Source organism: Anser brachyrhynchus (assembly GCF_964034855.1).
Source record: "Anser brachyrhynchus genome assembly, chromosome: 2".
In the NCBI taxonomy this organism is placed as follows: domain Eukaryota; kingdom Metazoa; phylum Chordata; class Aves; order Anseriformes; family Anatidae; genus Anser; species Anser brachyrhynchus.
In genome coordinates, this window is record NC_137695.1 from 119472162 (window position 1) to 119496516 (window position 24355).

Here is a 24355-nt window from a genome sequence, read left to right on the forward strand (position 1 = left end):
TTCTAGATTTTGGATTCCATTAAATGCTTCACTTCCATTTGCAATCAACTGAATTAAAAATAGTAATAATAATGATAATAACAACAACTCTAAAAGCCGTAGCCCTACTGTGACCTTCTCCATGGTCCTGAAACACAACCCGCAGCAGCTCCCCTTCAGCTCCCACTGCCACGCACTACCAACACCGAGGGGAAGACTGGATTCTCCCAGACAAAACTTCATTTCTAACATTAATAGACCCCATCATCTTTTTGTTCTCAGGCATTTACAGGGGAGGGAATAAAATATTTGCGTAATAGCACTGCAGTTCTTTTTATGAGGAGAATGAAGCCTATTTTAGTGCATGCAGAAGAAATGTTTAAAAATAGCTGTCAGGACTTTGAGCAAAAGACCCTCTGTCTTGGAGGCAACTGAGAATTTCCAGGATTCTCTCATATTTTAAAACAAAGGTAAATTCCTTTATGTGAAACTGTAACTAGGACCCAGTCCTCTGTAAGCTGTCATGAGGGTGGAGAGGAAAACAGATCCTCTGAGCCAAAAGGTGGAGTAGAAGCAATCACAAAGTCATGTAATATCATTTAAATATACTTTTACATCACAATCATCACAACCTTTATTTGCATGAAAAAAAAAATCCCTACACCAAAATCAACGTAACATTGTTGACTGTTATGTTGATCACAACACCAACAAAATGGACAATTTGCACACACTCCAACCCTTCACCACATTATTATAGCACATATTCTTCACAATTATTATATTGTAGATTATTCACAGTGATTCTATTCTTAAAAAATGTGCTGCTATTTTGTCAGAGGGAGGACAGAGCAGCTCTTGCTGCCCTTCATCCTTCTCAGGAGAATGTGTCCATTCCAAGAAGGTACCGGATACCTCTAGTGGAAACTAGCCACTCTGTCTACCTGGTGGAAGAACAGAGCAAGGGAGTACAGAGGCAGCTGGGAAACACTCAGATCATAGCTCTAGTTTTTCTTATAATGTTCTCCCTATTTTTAACATTGTAGGGAGTAAGTCAGCCTAGGTACAATTTTATATGAACACAGTGCACATGGCATATATTTTCTTCCCCACACATTACCTCTGAATGTATTTTTGGCGGGCCACATAGAACAGCTAGATCTGCAAATCAGGAAAAGCTTTTGATCCTTTTATATTTTAAAACTGGAAAGAGGTTATGATAGAGGCTTCTGTACTGAGGATATGGAAGTAGACCTTTGATTCAACAGCTTGAAAGGAAAAAAAGTATCAGAACTTCCAGAAATCTTTCTGGAAGGTGTATACCATGAACCCAGAGGAGTAAAGAGATACAGATGGAGGGCAAACAGAGACTAAATAGATTAAAGTGCATAAACCAAGAGATTTCTGGGATGGTTTAAAATGCTGGGATTTGAATGAGAAAACCTACAAACATGCAGGTATGTAAGGATGTAAAAAAAAAAAAAATGGCAGTCAGAAAAGGATTCCTGCTTTCAGTTACAAAAAGGATATCCTGGCAAAGTAACAACATCCCTTAGTCAGTCTCACGTTTAGTGCCCCTGATATATTCAAGAGCATCTGCAAGACCCAGAAGGCAAGAGGTCAAACAGACTGAAAATAGTTAAGAACAGAAATGAAGAGGCGAAAGAAATTGTCATTTCTTCTCAGCACTGAAATATTGTCATATTCTTCTAAGCATTTTCACACAGTCACCAGAATGAAACCCACCTCTACTTGCGAATCAAATCAGCTAACACTGACTCATATCCTACTCTTCCTTTCTTAATCTTGATTAGTATGAATTGAAGTCTTGATGCAGAAAGAAGTGACATACACTACTCCCACAAACTCCAGGCAGCACTTGTCAGAAGGAGGTGGTAAGAGGAAACCATCTTTGAAAAAAATTAAATAAATCATTTTTCACTGATTTTATATCTTAGCCCATAATAACCAGCGTGGTATTTCAAATTAGTGTGAGAACTGTAAACAATATTTGGTGATATTCAAACTGCTAGAAAAAACAGCTCAGTTGGAGATGTTACTTTTATCAGTGACACTGATGTTTAATTAGCATATTTAACATGCTAGTGAATGAGTTTGAACTGGTACCTTCCATAGCTTGTTACTGAAAGACTTCAGCTTTGTCACATCTTTATATTCAGTTTACTCCCATCACCATTTATGGTATTAACTTTAGACAAATTTTCAGGAGACAATTTGGGAATGACAAGTGATCCTGAAGATAAATAAAGTGACAGCATGTCTGTTATGATTTCAGACCTGAGACCAAGGCTCAATGTTTCTTCCATGCATGAACAGCAAACAAACAAACAAACAAACAAACAAACAAACAAAAAACCTTGTAACAAATGTATTAAGTCCTTACACACTTTTCACCTTCACCAGTTAGTCTTCTCAAAATTTTGATAGCAAGATGTGATCCAGAGCATAATTTTGCTCTATAGTACCACCTGTGACTGGGGCATGTATCAGAGACATCTGTGATTCTGTGTATTACCATGAGGTACTAGGCAGTTCTTAGAGCAATGCCAGAACTGCACGTTGATGCACTTAATATAACATTTCTGTATACACACTTGATAACAAGGTACAAATGTGAAGTAAATCATTAGACCATTAAACAAATAAAAAACACGAGTGGGAAAAAATGATACTTACATAACAAATATCCTAGGACTGTGTACACAAAGGGCTCATTGCTAATCTTGTTAGCAACCTTGCACATCTTTTATAATCTGTAAAACAAAATTACCATCAGAATAATGAATCTCAGTTGTCAGATACCCTCAAAAACTGCATCAAATTAAATGTAGAACTTGTACTAGAATTTCAGGCTGTCTACATAATGAAAACATTCTCTGATGGAAATTCATGACATCATGAGCGCAAAATGCAAATTTATACCTTATCCTAGCTGAGGCCCTAGAGGAAATGTGAGAGATGGAAGCAGTTCATTTTCTACTAGACAGTTCCCTCCTAAGATGTAGAAGACCAGGTTCAATTCCCAACTTTACCTGAAGGAACTTAACTCATTACTTGGGAGGCTATTCCTATACACAGGCTATGAGGTACTGAGGTCAGGCCCTTTCAGACTTTTTTGTTGTTCCACTTACTATTAACATTAATAGGAATCCATATTTTCCATGTCTAAATAAATCTTAACCATCAGATGAGAGGTACTAGTCTTACTTGCTCTTTCTCTAGTGTCCTCTGTTCAAATGGCCGTTTGTTTCAAGTGGTCCCTGAGCCACTGACGTCCTTTCTGATGGAAAGACCTAAGCATTTAGTAACAAGGAATACTAAATACAATCTTCTTTTCTTGTTTGATAAGTTTCTTGATAAAGCCTAACAGAAATTGTGTCATACAACAAGGGACTGAATGCTAACCTGGGATCAGTGCTTCAGGAAATGTTGTTAAAGAACTTAACTGTGTCAGTAGGATAGGAAGTAACCCATCCTCAGAAGTCCTATGGCAGCTAGGGTTTGCCTGAAACAAAACAACAAACTCCTCTAAAGACACTGGAAAAGATCCTGGCTGTGATCAGCCTTGATAACTACTCTAAACCTTGAATGCTGGACAGGTGAGTGTTCAATTCTTTTAGATCAATAGAACGTTTAAGACTGAATGAAAGTCATTGCCTGCTTTGGGTCTGATTGAAGAAAAGGATAAATAAAACCTGCTTTGGCTTTAATCACATTTTTAACTTAATATCCATGCTGCTAGTTAAACTTAAAAATCAGTTCCTCACACAGTTCAAACTGCAATCAGGTTTAGAGAAAAGTTTGATTACAAGAGAAATATTATGACTGTGTTTCTTAATACGGACAGAAGCACTCAGAGAAGATGGGGAAGTCCAAATAATATCTATGTACTGTGGATCCATATATTCAAGGTATGCAATATGCAACATGCTTGGCATTTTGTTATGCAGCATATGAGATGTATATCTAGCCTACTCATTATGTGCCTACTTACAATGCTGTATGTATAACCTTTGAGAATTAGCCTTTGACTTCTATATTTCAACTTCTGACCAGCATAAGGGCAGATAAAGATGAGGGCTGCCCTTTCTAAAGCCACATCCTCTGAGGTGCTGAGCTTTTGTGAGAAGTAAAGCCTCTCAGCTGCTCACAAAAAGTGCTCATCATCTTGCAAAGTGTGACAAGGAGTGTCATTTTTTTTTTAATGTTAAATCCTGAAAAATTTCCAAAGTGTGCCACTCCATAGTAAGTGCTTACACATCACTGAGATCCACATTTGCTAATGAAATGGCATAGCTTATTCTCCAGTTACTTTCTTTGAATTGTTCATTCGACTAGAGATTGCTAACTTAATTGTAATGGACTTTTTTGGTTTGTTTGTTTATTTGTTCAATTTTTCTTTGTTTTATCCATTTAATAAGACATTAGGATAGTTTTCTTTTTCAGTAAATCTTTCTGACACATTTGCATTCAGTCTGTCTTGCAGCAAAACTTCTGTTGATCTCATAGTGGAATACTACTTGATAAGAAATGCATGGGTCAGTAACAGAAATGATGAATAAATTGCTTTTTTGTTCTTTAACAGTGGGCATATATTAGATAATTGTCATCAGAAACTGGCACGTAGTCAAAAACAACATAAAAACATGTAATTGACAGTTAATGGAAGGTAGGGAATTTTTCAGATTTCATCTTATTGCATGAGTAGAGCTAATGAGAGTGGGAAGGAGAATATGGCTTCATATCCCACCTCTGTGTAGGCACGCCTGTTTTTTTTTTCCCCAGAGTTTTCATTTCATTTATGTTAGTCTCACTTATAAGGATCTCTATTTTATTTAGTTGACTGTAACTGCATGTACTAACAGAAATTAATTTGTGCATTGTAAGACCTTCAATGTATTCTGTAGAATATTGCTAAAGTGAAGAGAAAATGTTACAGAAGAATCAGCACATCAAACACTGAGCAGGAAAAGCAAGTTGCTTCTAACCAAGTATCACAGTCGGATTTTAATTGACTTTAGTTACAACTTACAAGCTGGCGTTGAGCAGTCCCTTGTGTTGTGATACAGCCGATGAAAGTGCTTGCTACACTCTGATGAAAATGTGACTGGCCCTGTTTGAGAGTAAGCAGGAATTAACCACAACCTTTCAATGTCACTATTTCGCAGCTTCAATGAATCATGTCAAGATATAGAATTAACTTCAAGGTGTTTTGATAAAATTATGCTTAACCTTTTGCTACACCTTAAACAACTATGACGCAACACAACTATAACAATGTCTGCTACTAAAATAACAGGAAACATTTTTATTACTACACTAGTATGCTCATGATCCAGGTAACAGAAAAATGGAAATGGTAGACTGCCTCACCTTTGAAATTCTATTAATTCCAAATAAATGGTACAGTTTGTGGTGAAAAATAGAATGTTGCGACTACAATATTTAGTTAGTTCAATAGTCAGTATTATAATGTAGGAATAATGTAGAAGGAATGCAGACATTATTTCTGAAGATAGATAAAAGCAACATTTTAAGCAAATATGAGTTTTTAAGCCCTGCAAAGATGAAGTAGTTTGATCTACTAATGCTTCTAATTTGCACATTGTTTAGAAGCTCTGTATGAATATGATGTGGGTGTTGAGGAGAAAAATACAGCCAAAAAGTATCTAAGAACCTAATCTCTTGTTGAAGCAGTCCTAGCAAGAAAGGGTGCAGACCTGCAGAGGGCAGCATGTGTTTTAAACGTTTGGATGAGGCAAATCCCTGTGTGCTCAGGGTGTTGTATGCTATGTGTCTGGTCTTCCAGTCTCTTCTTTTCCCTGGAAATTCAGTGTCATCTACCCATAACAATATTTCATAAGAATATACATCTACTGGTCTCCAAACCATGGCTGACAGGCAACACTGCTTTGACTAACTTTCCAGTCAGAGAAAAATATTATGTATTTCTGGGCAACAGTTATTTATTTCACCACTTGAAAGGTGGTTTAGCAGCCTGGTGAAATATAGGGAGCCAATACTCTCTGGATAATGGAGGCCAACTACCACAAGCTTGCAAGAAGATTTCTCCCTATGACAGTGAACTGACTTGAACATTGGATATATTTTACAGTAATGTGTGGATTTCATGAGATTTTTCAGCCACAAGTAATCTTTTGAATAAACTGACAAAGCTGCCTTTGCAACTTTGAACTGGAAGATTGCTGCTATTTTTTATCTGAGTGTGTAATTAGGCTCTAGAGAAAGTATGCAATTTGAAATTATCCAAGATATATGGAGATAACATCAGCTTAGTCACTAAATAAATTTTATGTCCCTTAAGATAATATATGGTTTTCAAACTTTCCTCCTTGCCATCAAAAATAGTCTGTTAATTTTATTTGTGCCTTATAGAGCAATCTGTGTCAGCTGGCTTTTCAAGCTGAATTGATAGATAGCTTTATGACTCACAATATTATTTATGATTTTTCCTACAGTCAAGAATTGTTACATACAGATCTTATTTGGCTTTAAAATGTCTACTATTCTTGGCAAACTACAAGCGTAAAATAATTCTCTTAACCCTGAAACTCTACAGATAATGGACTGTGAAGATAGTGTTGATTTCCCTTTCCACTCTTCTCTTCCCCAACTCCATTAATTCAGGATGTCCAAATTCTTGCACGAGCAAGGACTATATTGGAATAGTTTACTTAAATAAGGTTGATAGAAAAAGGATTATGATTTGAACAGAATAAAGAAAAACACATTTAGGTTGTATTTTAGGAAAATGACTGTGGATTACAGGATCTAATAAAGCTGTGGAAAAGACAAATCGGGCAGAAAACCCCACCACTGAAGATCCTCAAGAATAATTAAAGAGAAAAAAAAATGTAGGAAGCAATTCTGAGCCAATAATGAAATAAACTTCCAAGAATTTTGGAATAAACCTGCTTTGCTTATTAATTCCATCTATTCTTAGTCAAATAATTTCAGCAATTTTGATAGCAGATACTCATGCAGGAAAGGACTATTAATTTAACAAATGGCTCCAGAAACAAGCCTTTGAGTACTTTTTGATCTTTTTCCTTTCTGTGATTTAGTATTCTCAAAATATCTTATGTAAAACTCATGGCTGTTTTTCACTATAGTTTCTGAGTAATGAAACGTGCTATGTATTCATCATTTATCCTACTCAGATTCTTATGTTGATCTTGTTATGATGGCTGAGAAGTTTCCAAATTTAACAATGAAAAGGAAACAGATAAATTATTAATATAAACAACACTTTCTTGTCTGTCCTCCCCAGAATGGTAATTTCTAGTATTCCTGTGCTACATAGGATAACACAATTGCACCTTTCATTACTTTTTCATACGAATTGACAATAATAAGGTTCATAATTATTCTTGATTACTGTGGGAGTGAAGGGGCAGCTGGGTGTAGCATTTTTGCTGCAGATGCTGTTAGACTGGAGTTAGCTGTTGGCAGAAAGACCCTTACTGACGTGCTTATTCTGAAGATTTGAGGACTCCCCTGACATACAGAGGACACAACAAATTCTTTCCTTTCTTGCCAAGGACTGTTCAAAATTTTCAAAGAGGAAAGACATAATTATCTCAAATTCTATTTTGTTGCACCAACTGCTTTCTATTTCTCTAGGTTTTAGTTTCACTAATCCCAATAATACTTAAAATCACCAACAGATTTGCAGTATCATACTTTGAGATCTTCACTTTTCTGCATTTCAGAACATTTGGAAGAAGAAAATAAAGAATCAGCACAAGCATGTTGATGTTGCTGCTGACAGCTAATTTTGCTTATGGTCCGTACAATAATTTTCCCAGTAGTCACAAAACAAAGTATAAAAAGCAAGTGTATTATACCACTACATCTCATTTTTCAAGTAAAAGCACTTGACTGCAATCATATTAAGTTTCCATATTTAAAATAGCAAATGATTTTTCTGATTCATCTACACTTTCTTGGTTTAAATCCTTTCTTGTTCTGTTTGTTTGCTGTATTAAAATAAGCAAGCACACATATATGTCATGAGATAGAACAAAGCGTTTTGGTGATGTAGTGAAAACTTACAGTCACATGGATCTGATTCTGAAAGATATATGTAGTCCAATGAGTAGTTAAAATTGGCAGACTTAAAAATTGATATGGAAGGACTGACAAAAAATATGGAAAAATACATATACATTTAAAATTAAAAATGTACTGAGTTCTCTCATTGAAATATTGTTTGCCAGAGATAACAGATATGTGCTCACATATATTACATTTTTAACAACACATTGCAAATTGTTTGCATGTAGATATACAATACAGTATACATAGGATGCAAGCATTATATTCAGTACCTACAACTACTAATCTGTAGTGTAGCTGAAAATCAACAAGCAACAACAGGATCATAAAAATGAAACAACGGGTTTTAAATCATGAATGTTTTAACTTACCATGTTTTTAAAGGTATTTTAGCCTAGATTATTTAAAGAGAGTCCATGTGATTAGAATTCTTTAAAATGTTCTAGCCCTAAGTGATGGAAATATAACTTCAAAAATGTTAAACTTAGTGTATAACCTCAGAAAAGCTAACAGCGTGACTTTTTTTTTTTGTTCTTGTTGTTGTTGCATCTTAGAATATGCATCTGTGGATAAAATTAAGTGCAAACAACTTGCCTTACCTGTAAAATGTTTTATGAACTTGTCTTTTAGACTGGAATCTCTTGGGAAAATTTCTAAGGAGAGAAGAAAAAAATGTATCTATGTAGTATAGGAATTACAAAAAAAAAAAAAAAAGCAAAATATGAGAAGAAGTCTACTGTAATAATAGAATAACTCAATAAATATCCAAATTAATCTGGGTACTTTCACATACTTTTCCTTTTTCTTTTAATCCAAAAAGAAATGTCAAATTGTCATCATAAAAGCATACACTATCACATTTTCTGTCATTTGAACATCTTAGAAGTGAATTGAGCTGTACTTTTAGAAAGACCATAAATATTATAAATATGTTATCATGTAATGACAAGTGTTTGAGTACCTGAACAAATTATGTAAAATACTGAACCAAATACCCAAATGTTGGGTATTGAAATTACAGGAACATGAAGAGAAAAGTAGATAGGCCAAGACTATTTTTATAGTCATTATTAGTCAAAAAATAGTATTCCTCTCCTATGAATATTGCTGTGAATTTTAAAACACACCATTTTCAAATATGGTACTTTTTCCAAAAAGTACAAGAGAAAGTACCTGTCTCAGAACAGCCACAAGAAACAGGCAAAACAGAAATCTGAGCTAACACAAAAACTCTACTCACTAGGATTTATTTATTTATTTATTTATTCATTTGCAATAGGATGTTGTCTCTGGTTTACAGCAGAAGCTTTTGATACAAGTAAAAATTCTTAAAACTAGTGCATCTCCCTCAAGTCTTATTTTTTTTCAACTGAAAAACTGTATTAAAAATTGTTCAGTAGATGTAGTTATTACTGCAGACAGAAACTGTACATAACAGCTATATGCTATGTTAAATTTAAAAGAAATGCCTTTCTTAGCAGTAATGCATTTTACATTGCAATGTCTCAGCATTAGGACCTGCAGCCAAACATATTTATTCACTAAAAATATCTCCTTACCACTTATGCCATTTTAAATCTCTGTATTCTGCTACTTTTTTTTTTTTCTAATTCACAGTCTGATTTAACATTTAGCTTAGAAGAGAGCAAGCTCCCTTACATACTATAGAAAGATGTTGTTTTTCTGCCGAAATAAATTCTTAACACTGGCCTTAAGCAGTTTCTCAGAGGTCATGAGTGTATTTTTAGGCTGGGATTTTAAAATAAAATCACAGAATCACAGAATCACAGAATTGTAGGGGTTGGAAGGGGACCTCGAAAGATCATCGGGTCCAACCCCCCTGCCAAAGCAGGCTCCTTAGAGCAGGCTGCCCAGGTAGGCATCCAGACAGGCCTTGAATTTCTCTAGAGAAGGAGACTCCACAACCTCCCTAGGCAGCCTGTTCCAGTACTCTGTCACCCTCACCTTGAAGAAGTTCTTTTGCATGCTGGTGCGGAACTTCCTGTGCTCTATCTTGTGGCCATTGCCCCTTGTCCTATCCCCACAAATCACTGAAAAGAGGTTGGCCAAATCCCTCTGTCTCCCACACCTCAGATATTTATACACATTGATAAGATCCCCTCTCAGTCTTCTCTTCTCCCAGCTGAACAGACCCAGGTCTCGCAGCCCTTCCTCATAGGGAAGATGCTCCAGGCCCCGTATCATCTTTGTGGCCCTCCGCTGGACTCTTTCCAGGAGTTCCCTGTCTTTTTTGTACCGGGGAGCCCAGAACTGGACACAGTACTCCAGGTGAGGCCCGACCAGGGCAGAGTAGAGGGGGAGGATCACCTCCCTTGACCTGCTGGCCACACTCCTTTTAATGCATGCCAGGATCCCATTGGCCCTCTTGGCCATGAGGGCACACTGCCGGCTCATGGTCAACCTGTCGTCCACCAGGACCCCCAGGTCCTTCTCCTCAGAGCTCCTCTCCAGCAGGTCGTCCCCCAGCCTGTACCGATACATCTGGTTGTTCCTTCCCAGGTGCAGGACTCTACACTTGCTCTTATTAAACCTCATTTGGTTTATTCCTGCCCATCTCTCCAGCCGGTCCAGGTCTCGCTGAATGGCGGCACAACCTTCTGGTGTGTCAGCTACTCCTCCCAGCTTCGTGTCATTGGCATGCTTGCTGAGGGCAGACACTATTCCCTCATCAAGGTCGTCGATGAAGATGTTGAACAAAACTGGACCCAGCACTGACCCCTGGGAACACTGCTCGTCACAGGTCTCCAGCCGGACTCTGCGCCACCAGTCACCACCCTTTGAGCTTGGCCAGTCAGCCAGTTCTCAACCCACCTAACTGTCCACTCCTCTATCCCACACTTTCTCAGCTTTGCTATCAGGATGTCATGGGAGACAGTATCGAAAGCCTTGCTAAAGTCAAGGTAGATGACATCCACTGATCTGCCCCCATCTACCCAGCTGGTGATGTCTTCATAGAAGGCAACGAGGTTGGTCGAGCACGACTTCCCCTTGGTAAATCCATGCTGACTACTCCTCATAACATTCTTCTCTTCCAATTGCTTGGAGATGACATCCAGAACGAGCTGTTCCAACACCTTTCCAGGGACAGAGGTGAGACTGACTGGCCTTTAGTTTCCCGGATCCTCCTTCTTGCCCTTCTTGAAGACCGGAGTGACATTGGCTATCCTCCAATCTTCAGGCACCTCTCCTGTTCTCCAGGACCTTTCAAAGATGACAGAGAACGGTTCGGCGATCACCTCTGCCAACTCACTTAGCACACGTGCATGCATCCCATCGGGACCCATGGATTTGTGTGTGTTGAGTCCACTCATGTGCTCCCCAACTACCCTCAGGTCGACCACGGGGGAGCCCTCCGTTTCCCAGCCCCTTTCTCCCCCCACCAGGGTCGAGGAGTCCTGAGAGGGAGTCCTTGAAGCAAAGACTGAAGCAAAGAAAGCATTCAGTATCTCCACCTTCTCGGCATCTCCCGTTACCAGGACACCCCCCCTCATTCAGCAAGGGACCTACATTAAAAAATGTCTAAGTCTTTAGATTGTAAACTAAAATGCCTAATTAAAATGCAACTTAGCAAGATCAGGGGACCTAATTTACTTGAAAATCTCAGTTTTAACTGACATCTATTTCATTTGTTTCCTAATTTCAAATGAATATCACCCCTTAAGCTTAGAATTTTACTGATGTACTGTATGTCAAGTACGGATTTACTGATATATCAAGTACTTTAAAATTACTCAGAATGAAGCTTAAGAAGAGACAAAATAGTGAAACAATCTGGATGAGTTTTGGATGGGATGCCTCAAGTGAACCAGTACAGAGAAATAACTGAAACCTGGTGAAGGCTGGTCAAAGAAGAGACCATTCAGGCTCTGACAAAAAACTTTTAGATCCAGGCCCTTTCAAACTGTATAGAATTTGCTAGGGGAACAGTAATCTCCTTTTACCCCATAAAATCTGTTAGGAAAATCTGTAATAAAACCAGGACAGAAGATGTCCTTCTATCCTCAACCAAGGATGACAGAAGGCCAAAACCCCACCCTTAAATACACAGACAGCAAAACAGGATAAAAGATTTGATGCTCAGGAAAGGAGTTCAGGATTTCAGGCATAAACTGCAGCTGTAGCTGAGAATGAATGCTGCAGGGTATGCTTCCCACGAGCAACCTCCATTGGGTTCAGGGTTCTCCCGAGCCTGGCTATGCCTGTCCCTACAGGAATGGGTCAGCCGTGTGCAGGGCAGCAGCTGAATGACACTGACTGCATGCCCACTCCTCCCCTGACACAGCTGCCAGCCCTCCAGGCAGCAGGCAACATCTCCAGGCAACATCTTTTCAACATGTGCCTATGTTTCAGCTTTCTTGAAGCATTCTATTTCTTCCAGTACAGTGTGTTTTGTAATGCAGTCAGTGAGCCCCTAGCTCTCCGCAAAGACAACCGCAGTTCATTTGTATAAAAGGCACGGGCAGCACAGGTTACTGAAACACTTCTGTCCACTTGCTATAATGGCACAAGCAGCTCTATTAGATCTACGAACTATTAATTGCCTGACACAAGCACAGTAATTTTCTTCTGTCTTTCAGCAGCATAGCTGGACACTGGCACTGCTAATGAGAACTGGCAAACTATTTCTGCCATATGTATTTTCTATTAGCTTCCTCAACAACAGGTTTCCAGAACTATCCACGTGGAATGTAGTGAAGCCCTCCTGTCTGTGCACAACTACAAGGCTGAGGTCTCAAAGGACTTAGGATTTAAATCAAACTAATGAACATCCTTTTAGAATGGAACAGTTATCACTGACTCCTGACCAGATCACACTGCAACCAGAAGCAGGATCTCAAGTCCATACAGGGTGCTTTTATAAGGTGATAAAGACAGAACCATTACGCTAGGTTATTCTGGCTTCTAACCTGCTCCTAGTTGCTCAGTACATGCTGCATGTGGTACCTGACACCTATTAAGTCAGATCCCTTAATATCCTTTCTCGCTCATACCTTCACAGAGCAAGTGAAATTATTTTGATATATAAATTTCACAAAGAAAAAGCAGAAACATATAATAACACACAATAACAAGATAGATTGGCAAAGTATTGCTAAAATCAAAACACTGTGAAGTAACACTGGGCAAAAATACAAAAGAAACAGGAAAATGAAAGAATGAATTGTGTGAAACACATGAATGGGAAGTATTGAGTGGAGGTGGTTTATTCAATCCATTCTTGCCTCAAGACCATGCTACACAAACTAGTAAAGTACAGCCAGTATATATCCTATGGGAGAGGGTAACAGACTGTTTTTTTATCAGCTGGGAGAACATTCAGACTGTGCCATTCTTCTGCACAATCTTACAAAACCTGCATGGCTCTCCAGAGATAATGCATCTGAGTTAAAATGCACTTGTGCTATTCACCCTGAGTTCAGCCTTATAATCTCAGATTATAATCATAAATAAACTTAATTCAACGAGTTCATTTTTACCTACATGAGGACTTCTGTATGTGTCTGTAGATTATTCCTAACCTGGGCCAAAATGCTGCCCATCCTACACTGCTTCCACAGACAGCAGTGAACACGGGCAGCTATTAATGGTGCTAATACAGATCTTCTACTATCTGCTGCTTAAAATACTCAGAATATAAAACTATAAGGTGAAAATATACAGATGTGACAAATGTAGAGGGTTTTCCAGCTTCAAAGACAGAATGGCTAAGTTTATACTGCAGTTTCAATCATAAATGATCCTTGCTGTTAATTTTCTTAATCTGAGTTGTGACGCCTTGTAGAAGGACTTGGGACTTCAGGTAAAAGGCGAAAGGATGTGCCAGTTTTATCCCATGATTAAATGAATGAGATGGTGGTTAGTTATTCACAAAGCCTGCATGAGAGCTAGCAAGCTCTGAGTTAACAGGCAGTGAGCAACAGCTGTTCCGGATCTCTGCTGTAACCACGATTTTGTTGTAAACTTTCCAAAGTTGATTTAAACCACTGTTGTAAAGCTAATGACGTAGAAAATTATTCTGCACACTTTTCAGTTGCTATTCAGTGTTTGGTAGCTGAGATGAATGCTTAATTTTTCACAACTTTGGACTTGCTCATCGAGAGGTAGAAAACTAAATAAGCCACAGCCATGGGCTAGGGCATGAGCTTAACCTGCAATAAAGACATAGCTGTATCACCTTGGATGTGGATTTCCACTTTTCTGTCTCTCAGTGTTTTGTGTGTTCAAATTGCAAAGCTGTGACAGCAGGTGCCGATTTTTTACCCTGTGTTTCCACTGTCTCTAGCACCATGACAGTGCCTGAAGAATTCATGTCCTGCTGTAATATAAAAAGCAAGGAGAGAGATGCTTGCAGCACTGAAACAGGCCAAATCCCCACAACGCAGCTTGTTGGTTTGGGGCATCAAAGTCCCACGTCCTGAGGTGATATCACCTTTGCAGAAAAAAATCAAGATCTCAACTTGTTTATGTCCCCAACAGGCAGCCTTTGCTTATTTTAGCTTATTCAGGGAAGCAATTTAAGTCAACCATCAAAAATTATTCCTTCTCTTGGCCTAGTCCGGCTCTACACCAGTGGTCCTACAATGTACAGCTGAAGGCTATACTGTAGGCATGCACAGAAAATGTAAAGTGTCAGAGCTCAGGCCCTGCTTCATTTTCCAAGTCCCTTAACCCTTCTATGTAAGAAAAAGAAATCTTCACCAAGAATCATGATCTTCACTTTTTGTAAGAATATCCATGCATCTCAAAATAATAAACAATAAAACAATAAAAGATAAAAGGCACATTTTCTTCAATTGCTTAAAAAAAGAAGCAGGGGTGGGTGGTTGGGGGGGAGGGAGGGGGAAATAAACGCTAAAGCATTGTTAAAAAGTTTCTCCACAGCAGGTAAATGCTTCAGGAAAATATAAGTGTATCTAACAGAACACAAAAATAGAAATGACATTATTTGTTAGATTTAAAAACAGGTGCTAAAGTGCTCTTCAAATCACACTTCAATTAAAGTATTTAAAGCCTGGCATTTTTAGCCAGCTTTAATAATTTTCCATTTTTCAGAATAACTGTTGTTAACTCAGAATAGCCACTTTTAATTTCTACAGCATTCCTCAAAATTACATGTCAAATGATGGAACAACAGGCCTTTCTGTTTCTTATTTTCTGCACTTCAAGGAGTTACCTAAGACAGTTAGCCAGACAGTTCAAAAGACTATAACCGCACAAAAAACTTGTTTGCAAATACACATAGTCCAACATAAGGTCAATAGGAACAATAATGTATCTTATTATATCTTACAATGATTATATGATCCTGATTTGTTTTATATTATAAACATATTTTGTTTAAAGTAATTTTATAACTGTGGAATTTATAAAAAAAAATTTTATTGTGTATTTTCTTTTTTGCCTGTAAAATAGCAGGAAAAAAAATAATTAAAAAAAATGCCAGCAGTGAGATGCATCTGACTTCTATTATAAACTCAAATGCTCAAGCTTCTGAAAATGTTGTTTTGACATGAAAGTAGCATGTAATTGTTTTTCTTCTTTATAATATAACTTCAGATCAAGAAAATGGTTACAAAACAGTAGTTTTAGCAAACCTTTAATTAAAAGTGACATTTTGAAGGACAAGACTCTCCAAAGCTTCAACTTAACACAGGTTGTATTTTTTCACAGGAACTGTGCAGTGGCTGAAATATCATTGTCAGCAAAACGGTCTTGAGTACTTGTTAAAATAGACAAGTCCCATTTAATTGAATGGAGCTTTTTTTCACTGGAGACACCCCTTAGTGTCTAAAGATGGCAAGTCTTGTGTACTGTGACAATACTACAAGGTGTAACAGTTTGGATACTTGCAGCAATGCCAAGACAGATTTAATTAAAGTTAAAAAAAAAAAAAAGTGATAAAAAGTCATAGTAAAATCTTTCAAATGTAAATTCATAAAAGAAGTGGTAAGGTGTCAGAAGAACTTAAATAACAGAGATGAAAACAGACAGAAAAAAAGAGGAAAATATCCTAGTGAAGAGATATACCTAAAAGATGAATGAATGGAACAACATTGCAATGAGAGGATGAAAGCATCCTCCACATGATAACATTTTCTCTTAAAAATATTTACAAAAAACCTTTAAAAAAAAAACAGACAAACAAACAAACACAAAAGATATGCAAAAATCTTAATGATCCAAATAATCTCTCCTCTGTATGCCTTAACTATGCAATGATTTCTACAAATGGTAGGAAGCAATGCACAATCTCAGTGTAAGGAAAAAAAAATAAGGAAGAAAAAGTCTCTCAAAATCAACAAGTAACATAGAAGACAGTATAGAGATAAGGCATCCTAGTGGAGAAAAAATTGTTAACATTCATTTTAATAAGATTATGTTGTGGTGTTGAATAAATTATAGGCATTTGACTACAGTCAGTGTCACACATGGGAATCACATGGCAAAATGTCCCGTGAATAAATGGAGTGTGAAGCATGCACCTAGAGATCTGATCCAGGTATTTCTCTTAGATGTAGGCAGAAATATATGGTCACCATGGTGGGCTGCTGTCGCAGGTTGTCAATCCCATTTCCTGGCTAAGGCATTTGCCACAAGATAGCTTCATGGTTCTTGGAAGAATGGCTCCTAACTGCAGCAGATGTTAAGGAGAATTGAATTAATTAACATATACCGCTTTCTTCAGCACCCTGACCAATTAAAAAGCGTCAGTTTCCTACTTTCATTCTTATACTTCGGCAGTGAACACATTGCTCAAATCTCTTACTTCAGCTTTCATGGCTGGACAAAGTTCTATCTGCAAAACCGAGATCTTCCAGTAGCTTTGGCTATGTTGTAAATGCTGGTTTTATATACTGCTATTCCGCTGCAAGCAGAAAGGTATTGCTTTTTGTTCAGCAAAAAATAGCTATATTAATACAGATTTAAAAGTTTCTGTGGATCCTCATGTGGTGTCTGACACATCAGAGAAACACTGCTGAAAATGTAACTCCCTGTTCAGGGACCACCAATTGATTCTGGGGTCTGTCCAAGAGTGCTCCTTATCCCTAGGACAAATTTGTGGTTATGTTACATCTCACTTCACAGACTGATATTTTTAATGCATTTTCTATTGCACTTTCCCATTGGGAGGCAAGAAAAAACATTGCTTTGTTCAACAGAGATCAAATCCTTCCATCCTTAACTATCATAAATCATTAAACGTTTTTTTTTGTAGTATTAGAAATAACTGCCTTGTGAGAAAATATCTACTTAATGCAATTTAATTCTTCTCAGTCTCCTCATTCATGGGTTCTATCACATAAGCTCAATTTCTGCTTTGTTTTGCTTTTTTCCCCAATTTTTTTTCATAATTAAAATCTTTGTAATAATTTCTATTTGTCTCAGCAATTTGTTTGTTTACACACACATACACACATGCACACACACAGACTGCTTTCCCCCAATAGATTTGCAATTCATTCCTGTAGACAAGGGAAAATATCTATTTCTGTGTGCAGTTCCAAGACGTCACTGTGTTACTACTTCTGTTAAGTAACACACACAGTTCCCACTTTTATTTTGAGACTTTGATGTGTACACACTAAGTTCCTCAGGGCATAGAAGGAAAATGAGTCAATGCTCCAGACAGATGCATTCCTTTCCCTATGTAATACCATTGTTTGAAATTCAAAACTTACCAGATGCTTCCAAGTGTCGTGTAATGAAGATTACAATAAATTAACAAGGATTTTTAGCATTTTCTACTCTTGTTTGCTCCACCAGGTAAAAAAAAAAAAAAAAGTATCTTACTATTTTCTGAGAAAAAAAAAAAAAATCAAATAAACCCCCAAACAACGTTACTTGGTTTTGCAGAGATGACAGCATCTGCTCAAGAGAAAATCCTGAGTTAATCTACAACTGCATACCACTGCCATCTACTGAATATAGAATATGCTGAATGTACTCATACATACCTTTCTACTCTGAGAGATGAGTTTACGAGGTTTCCAACTTACTCAATGTAAAGGGAGCTCTTTCCATTCTTGCAATTCAAAGTTTACTCTAGAGCTTAAGGGTTGCAAATAGAGCACAATTAACAATTCATAATGAATGACTTGGTCAATTTATCTTCTGCTTCTCCAGGAGTAAACATAAACAGTATCGTAATCTCTCTGGATTCATTTGCTGTCCACAAAACCTTTGTTCAGTACTTTGACTTTATTTATAGTGAAGATTTGGAATGCACACTGTGATATTTGTTTGTACCTCATTAGTCAAGTCTTAAAATGCTAGTTCTGCTCCCAGATCAAATAAATGCTTTCACACTTATTTATTTTTTCAGGCTTGAACCTGTGCTTCTAAGGATACTTAAACCAGTGACTGAATGTTCACTTTCCCTGATATTCATTCCAGTAATATTTTTCTGATGTGAGGATGGCAAAAACTACTCCATTTACATGCTGAGTAATGGAAGTATTGAACTATATTTTCAAATTCTCCCCACTCTAGTTATGAATAAAATATCTGGTGGTACATATACTAAATTAAGTCTTTATTCTGTGACACTCATTACACTTGAGTGATGAAGTGGGTTGAGGTATCAGTCAGTTTAGATGTACAATGGCATGACTGTAAAGTGAAAACCGAACAGGGCTTGCTTTCATTGTGGTTGATCCAGTCTGCCATGTCAGTCGCCACTGGCAAGAGCACTAGATTTAAAACAAAACAACAACAACAAAAAAACAACAACAACAACAAAAAAGTGTAATTCTTAAATGTGCTAAAGGTAAAAAGAAGCACCAGCTTCTGAAGTCTCAGCCTGTCGTTTAGTCTTGATTTCTATATTTTTTTCCTTTCTTTCCTCTTTCAATCCACCACATGCAGTGCCAGTCACTTGTTCTTATCCCAGAGACTCTACTTGGCTACATTATCTATTTCTTGCTCATGCTGGTAAGTCTTAGTATATCAGTCATTCCCTTAAATCCAGGGTGATTAATATTCATAGAGAATTTGCAGGGGTATAACTATTTGGTCCTACCAAAATTATAGTATTGCAAATACTGAACATTTTCAAAAATACACAAAGTTACTGTACAATGGGTTTCCTTAAAACAGATAATAAAAACAGATGACAATTTCTACAAACCATAGTAATGTGAGAAAAGAAAAACATATAAAGAGCAAAGAAATAAATCTCTCCTAATTCAGCACGCCAATTTTTTTTTGTTTCTGTAAAACTATATGTTTATATGTCCTCAGAACATTTGTTTGAGGGATTGACATCCATGCACAGTTTGGAATACCAGTACAGTTTGGGTACTTCAGATTTGAAATACCCAATTTCTAGTTCATCTTTTGTTTGGAATGGAATAATTTTTATTTTTTTTCTTAAAGTAGTCTTGAAGTAGTTTGAAGTACTGGCTTTTTATACCGGCAAGGGTCAAATTCCACTCTCACTCACAGCTGCACAGTCCCCCTCATGCATCAATGCCCCATTAATGTAATTGCAAGGGAATTATAGAAGGGGGTTTAGACTCAAATATTTTTCATCTGTGTTGTTACTATTGAGACATTCAGGTGGATACCAAGAAAACAGATGACTAACTTTAGGCACTTGATTTCATAAAGTTAGATGTACAGACTTCATTTGAATGATGGGGTAGTAAGCTCTAACAACACTGTTATAAAGAGCATGGAAGATTCTGTGTATTGTTAAAATATAAATAGTAGCACACACACACAAAACCAAACAACAACAACATCAAAAGCAAAAAAACAACAACAACAAAACACAAGGCAAATGTGATTTGGAGCTTTCTTCAGGAAGCAAAAGGATATTTATTTATGTCTGCTAACTGATAAAACAGGCAAGAGAAGTCTTACATTAGCTAGGAAACGTCCAGTTCTTTTAAAAGTTTATGAACAAGATTCTAGAATGTGTTACCTGAAATAACAGAAGGCTGGATTAAATAAATCCCGTAGGTTCCAGCAATGATTCTAAGTGTGCAACACTAGCTTGAAGTCAACAGATATGAAGTCAACAGATACCTCACATATGTCCTGTGTGCTATTACCCCCATTAGGTAACAGCCTACAGTGCCTAAGAGGAATTTCTTCTGGAGTCCACCCTCCTACCTCTCCCCTAGAATTCCGTTTATGAAATGCTAAGTATTACATAGAAACTATGCAAGCTTGTAAATATATGATGATAAGCCACACAAACATGTCTTTTTTTACCTTGGAAAGAAAAAGCATTTGTTTCCTATAGTGTTTTATTGCTAACTCTCTCATTCTTTGTTTATTCCCAAATCAGTAAACAGGGTTAGTTTCTGAATTAATTCAGAATGTGGCTCTTTGCCACACTTCTAGCACAGGGTTAGATCACAAAGAATGTCTGTTTTCCAGCTCCTTTTTGGTAGTTTCAGGTTGTAAAAAAACTAATGGTTTCATTAAAAAAAAAAAGTGCATATAATTAAATAGATAGCATAAAGAAAGCGTGTTTTTTCAGGTTTCTTTTTCCAAAATACCAGAACTATAATTCTACTGTCTTCTGCAGTCTCAGAAGACATATGTGCTCATTTGTGTGAGAAACCATAACTCATTCTCCCTTCTACAAAGGAAAATCCGAATTCTATATTTTTTTCACTGCTGCAGATTCCTCTCCATTCATCTGAGACAGGAAGAAAATGAAAGTGAAGATTGTCTCCTTTTTGAAGAAAGAGAGGACGTTAGTCCCATAATCATTGTACACCCCTGCTGGATCTTAGAGGCCATAATGAAAGAGGTGTCCTGTCAACACTCCTGTGATATTATAGCTATCTTTGTGGTCCTCTTGCCAATGTAGACCCTCCCAAACACAATCTGTATGACAGCTGCCTTCTTTCATAGAGGTGAAAAGAGATGTAGGTGATACAAAGTCCTCTGAGACAAGTATTTGTGTCTTTTTTTTTTCTTTTTCTTTTTTTTTTTTTTTAATGCTTCAAGTGAAATCAGTCCTTCAACAGAAACTTTCACAAAATCAAAACAGGAAGAGCAAACAAATTAAATACATACAAATTTTACTCAAGTTTGCTCCTTTTCTTTTTATGATGATGTTACTTGGGAAAGATACAGAAGTACTTTCTTTTATAATCCAGCTTTCTGACTTGAATCTACAGGACCATCTTTGAGACACCACAGCTGCTCACGTTTTATCAGTTTCTCACTCCCTGTGACCAGCATCATCATAGCTTATAAAAATGAAAGCACCTGTGACAGTAGAAGGCAGGAGCAAGAACACACATCCAAAAGTAAGAGAACAAAAGTAGGAGAAATAGGAATAGAAGTATTTGGTGTTCATCTTGTGTCACTATAGCACCTACACAGTATTCAAGTCACAGGAGATGATCATCTGCTTAGGATTCCTGTCCTCACTCATATCTAAGCCACTTCTTCAGAAGTTACGTTGGAAAACTATTTTTCACTAAGTTCCTCCAGCAATCTGAACAGTGGAAAAACTTTCAGTCATGGGAAGATGATAAAGACCTGCTCACATTCACGGGAAGGATCCAACCAGCTGCTGTCCCCAGTCTTCCGTGCCCATGCCGTACTTTTGCCCAACCGTTGCACTTTGTCTTCTTCCCTCTCCACTCTCCTTTTGGCCTCCTTGCCTTGGCTGGTCTCCGCCAAGCTGTGAGTGGGAGCAGGGAGTGACAGGAATAGTTAGCAGCAATTGTTGCTATGAAGACAACTATCGGCACGAACAGTAATTCCAGGGAGGCCTTCCTACCTCGGCAGAGAGACGACTATTTACAGCCTCAAAGAGGTTGCCAGCCTCCAGTTCAACACCCTCTTAAGGGCAACAGATTATCCCTAGAGTTGGCTCCTGCGAGCCTGGGCACTGAGCTGTGGGAAGGACATAACCTGAGACTGGAGGAAGCTAACTCACTTGAGCTGCAGAAGCAGCATTTAATCACATCTGAAGGGCTAGGACAGGCAAACAGGGGATGGGCAGGACAGTTTTTCCTGCTCTGAACTGGGTTTTCAATGCTGGTAATACCATGTTTGTCCTCTCTCCAAACCCCTGCTTTGATTTTTCTTTGCTTAACTCAGGAAAGGAAAATAATTGCTAATTATGTGCTCAGAAAAAATCTTAGAAAAAGAAATCACACCCTGATGCTGGTTAAAAGACCGCACTTTTATTACTATTATTGATATTATCATCATGAACTTGGATATGTTGAACTGTGGCTGGCCAGGGGACAGAGGTGCTTGCCAGCCCCTCCCAGCCACCACCCTCTGATGCCCTCTGTGGTGTGAATGCAGAAATCAGCACCTACAAAATGTTCTAAATCAGAATATTTCTGCCAGTATCTTCTACGTATGTCCAAAAATATAATACTAAGTAATTTCTTTATACTCCATTTATAATATCATCAGTTACATGCTGTAACAACAGACATTTATCATCCACATGGAATTTGCAGAAATACATGTCAGTCTGCAAATTGGTTGCAGATCTTTTCAGGCCATTTTCAGTCACCTGTTTACCAATATTTCCCTCTTTTGGTAGAATTACATGAAAGCTTTTAGCCAGGTAATTGCTGCACATGTTGCCTTTTCCCCAAATCAGTTGCACGTGTGAAGCCTTCTCATAAAATCTTTCAGTTCTTCCTGAATGATCCTTTCAAGTTTTCAGCTTCTACTGTTTTTCTTCTGATCCTGCTAAGCCTTCATGACTGAAAAAGGGTGGTGTTTTTTTTTTGTCTCTTTGTTTAAATTTATTTAATAGAAAATGTAAAAATGTCAAAGAAAGCATCAAATACTGTAACTATGGAAGAAAAAAAGTCTTATTTCCTGTTATTCATAAAAGGTGACAAACACATGTGTTCATTAAGGAAGAAGAAAAATCCAAATTTTCACTATAAAGTTGTTAGGCTTTCAGATCAGTAGTGTTTCTCAATGGGACAGTTTGAAGATAATATCTCTCAATTGCGACATAGGTCTAATTCTGATATTGTCCGAGCTTTAATCTGAGAATGTATTAAAATGAGGAAAATACATATGTGTCTCAATGTTTCTCTTTGAAATTAGCTACTGTCAGAAACCGACATCTGAATCTGGAGTTCCAATTTCCACAGTTAGAGTCTTAGGAGCCATTGTCTGCATGTCAAATTTTGAAATAAAAACTAAAAGCAACTAAGGAAATACATTCTGTTTAAAGTCTTAGCCTATGTCATACATTCTGTTTAAAGTCTTAGCCTACGTCCACAATAATAAAACACAAATTGCATACTAGCAGCTCTCTAGGATTTCTGACTGGTACAAAAATGATTCTAGGAGCTGTCATACACTCCAGTAACAGTTCTGATGTTTGAAAGACACTGGAAGGAGAGCGTGGCCTGATTCTGTTCTCCTTGATTTCAATAGAAGCAAAAACAGGTCCTCAATCTGTGTGTAATTCACATGATCTACTTAGCTAAACAATTAAGTCACAGCTCTGACATCTGATATTTATTTTAAGTTCTTTGAGCCAGATTCTCTTCTCTGAGCTAACCCTTTTTTCTATTCTGGTGGCACAAAGGCTGTAACAACCGTGGATATTCCCAGCTGGAGATTCTCCCAGCATGAATAAGTCTTTACCTGTCTGGCAAAACCAGCTTTCATGTTATTTCCTCCTCCTTTGCACCCTCTGAACCTTAGCCATCTTATGTGAAAGAATAAGAGGCCTGACTACAACATTGGTTACCATGCTTCAAATACTTTTAGCCTGCATACTCTTCAAATTAAAGCTGTCTGCTTAATTTAAAATAATCCAGAAGCTATTGTATATAATGTGAAAACATAGTGTAGTATGATGCTCCTTTTGTGGTATTTCAGAAGACAAAATTGAAGATTTGTCTGAGGTGTGCTATCAGTGAGACACCCAGAAAGCTCTGGACCTTTAAAATATAGGTTCCTCCTATCTGTGGAGGCCATGCTTAAGAATTTGAGCATATTGTAAGGTGATCTTTAAAGAAACGGCCCTCAATCCAAGCAAGCCAAATGCTCAAACCCCTTCCCCACCCCAAGATGGCAGAGGTTGTACTGAGAGGTAGCCTGAAGAAATATTCAACTGAAAAAACACAGTTTCATCAAATTGAGTGACTGTCAACCACAGCCTGAGTGTGGAACCTTGTGGTTAAATGGCTGTTCCTTTTACATTATTTTAGGTGACATACGCAATGGCAATGGAAATATCTTCAAACAAGTGTAGCTTTTAAAGTAGATTAAAAAAATCAGGATGCAGTTTACT

The 24355-nt window shown here is 37.5% G+C and overlaps 1 protein-coding gene across 9 annotated transcripts in view; it reads right to left on the bottom strand.

Moving 5' to 3' along the window:
• The window catches only part of ALKAL1 (ALK and LTK ligand 1), a 67150-nt gene that overhangs the window by 904 nt on the left and 41891 nt on the right, over positions 1-24355 (bottom strand). For 8 of the 9 annotated variants that reach the window (XM_080578731.1, XM_080578736.1, XM_080578734.1 and 5 more), the window contains 3 exons: positions 8679-8732; positions 5033-5113; positions 2677-2753 (listed from right to left, as the gene is read on the bottom strand). In XM_080578731.1, coding sequence (XP_080434857.1) covers positions 2689-2753; positions 5033-5113; positions 8679-8732 — 200 coding nt within the window. In that variant the 3' untranslated portion in view covers positions 2677-2688. Of the gene's footprint in view, positions 1-2676; positions 2754-5032; positions 5114-8678; positions 8733-20325; positions 21752-24355 lie in introns of those variants that run through there. The other variant, XM_080578737.1, reaches the window with a different exon arrangement.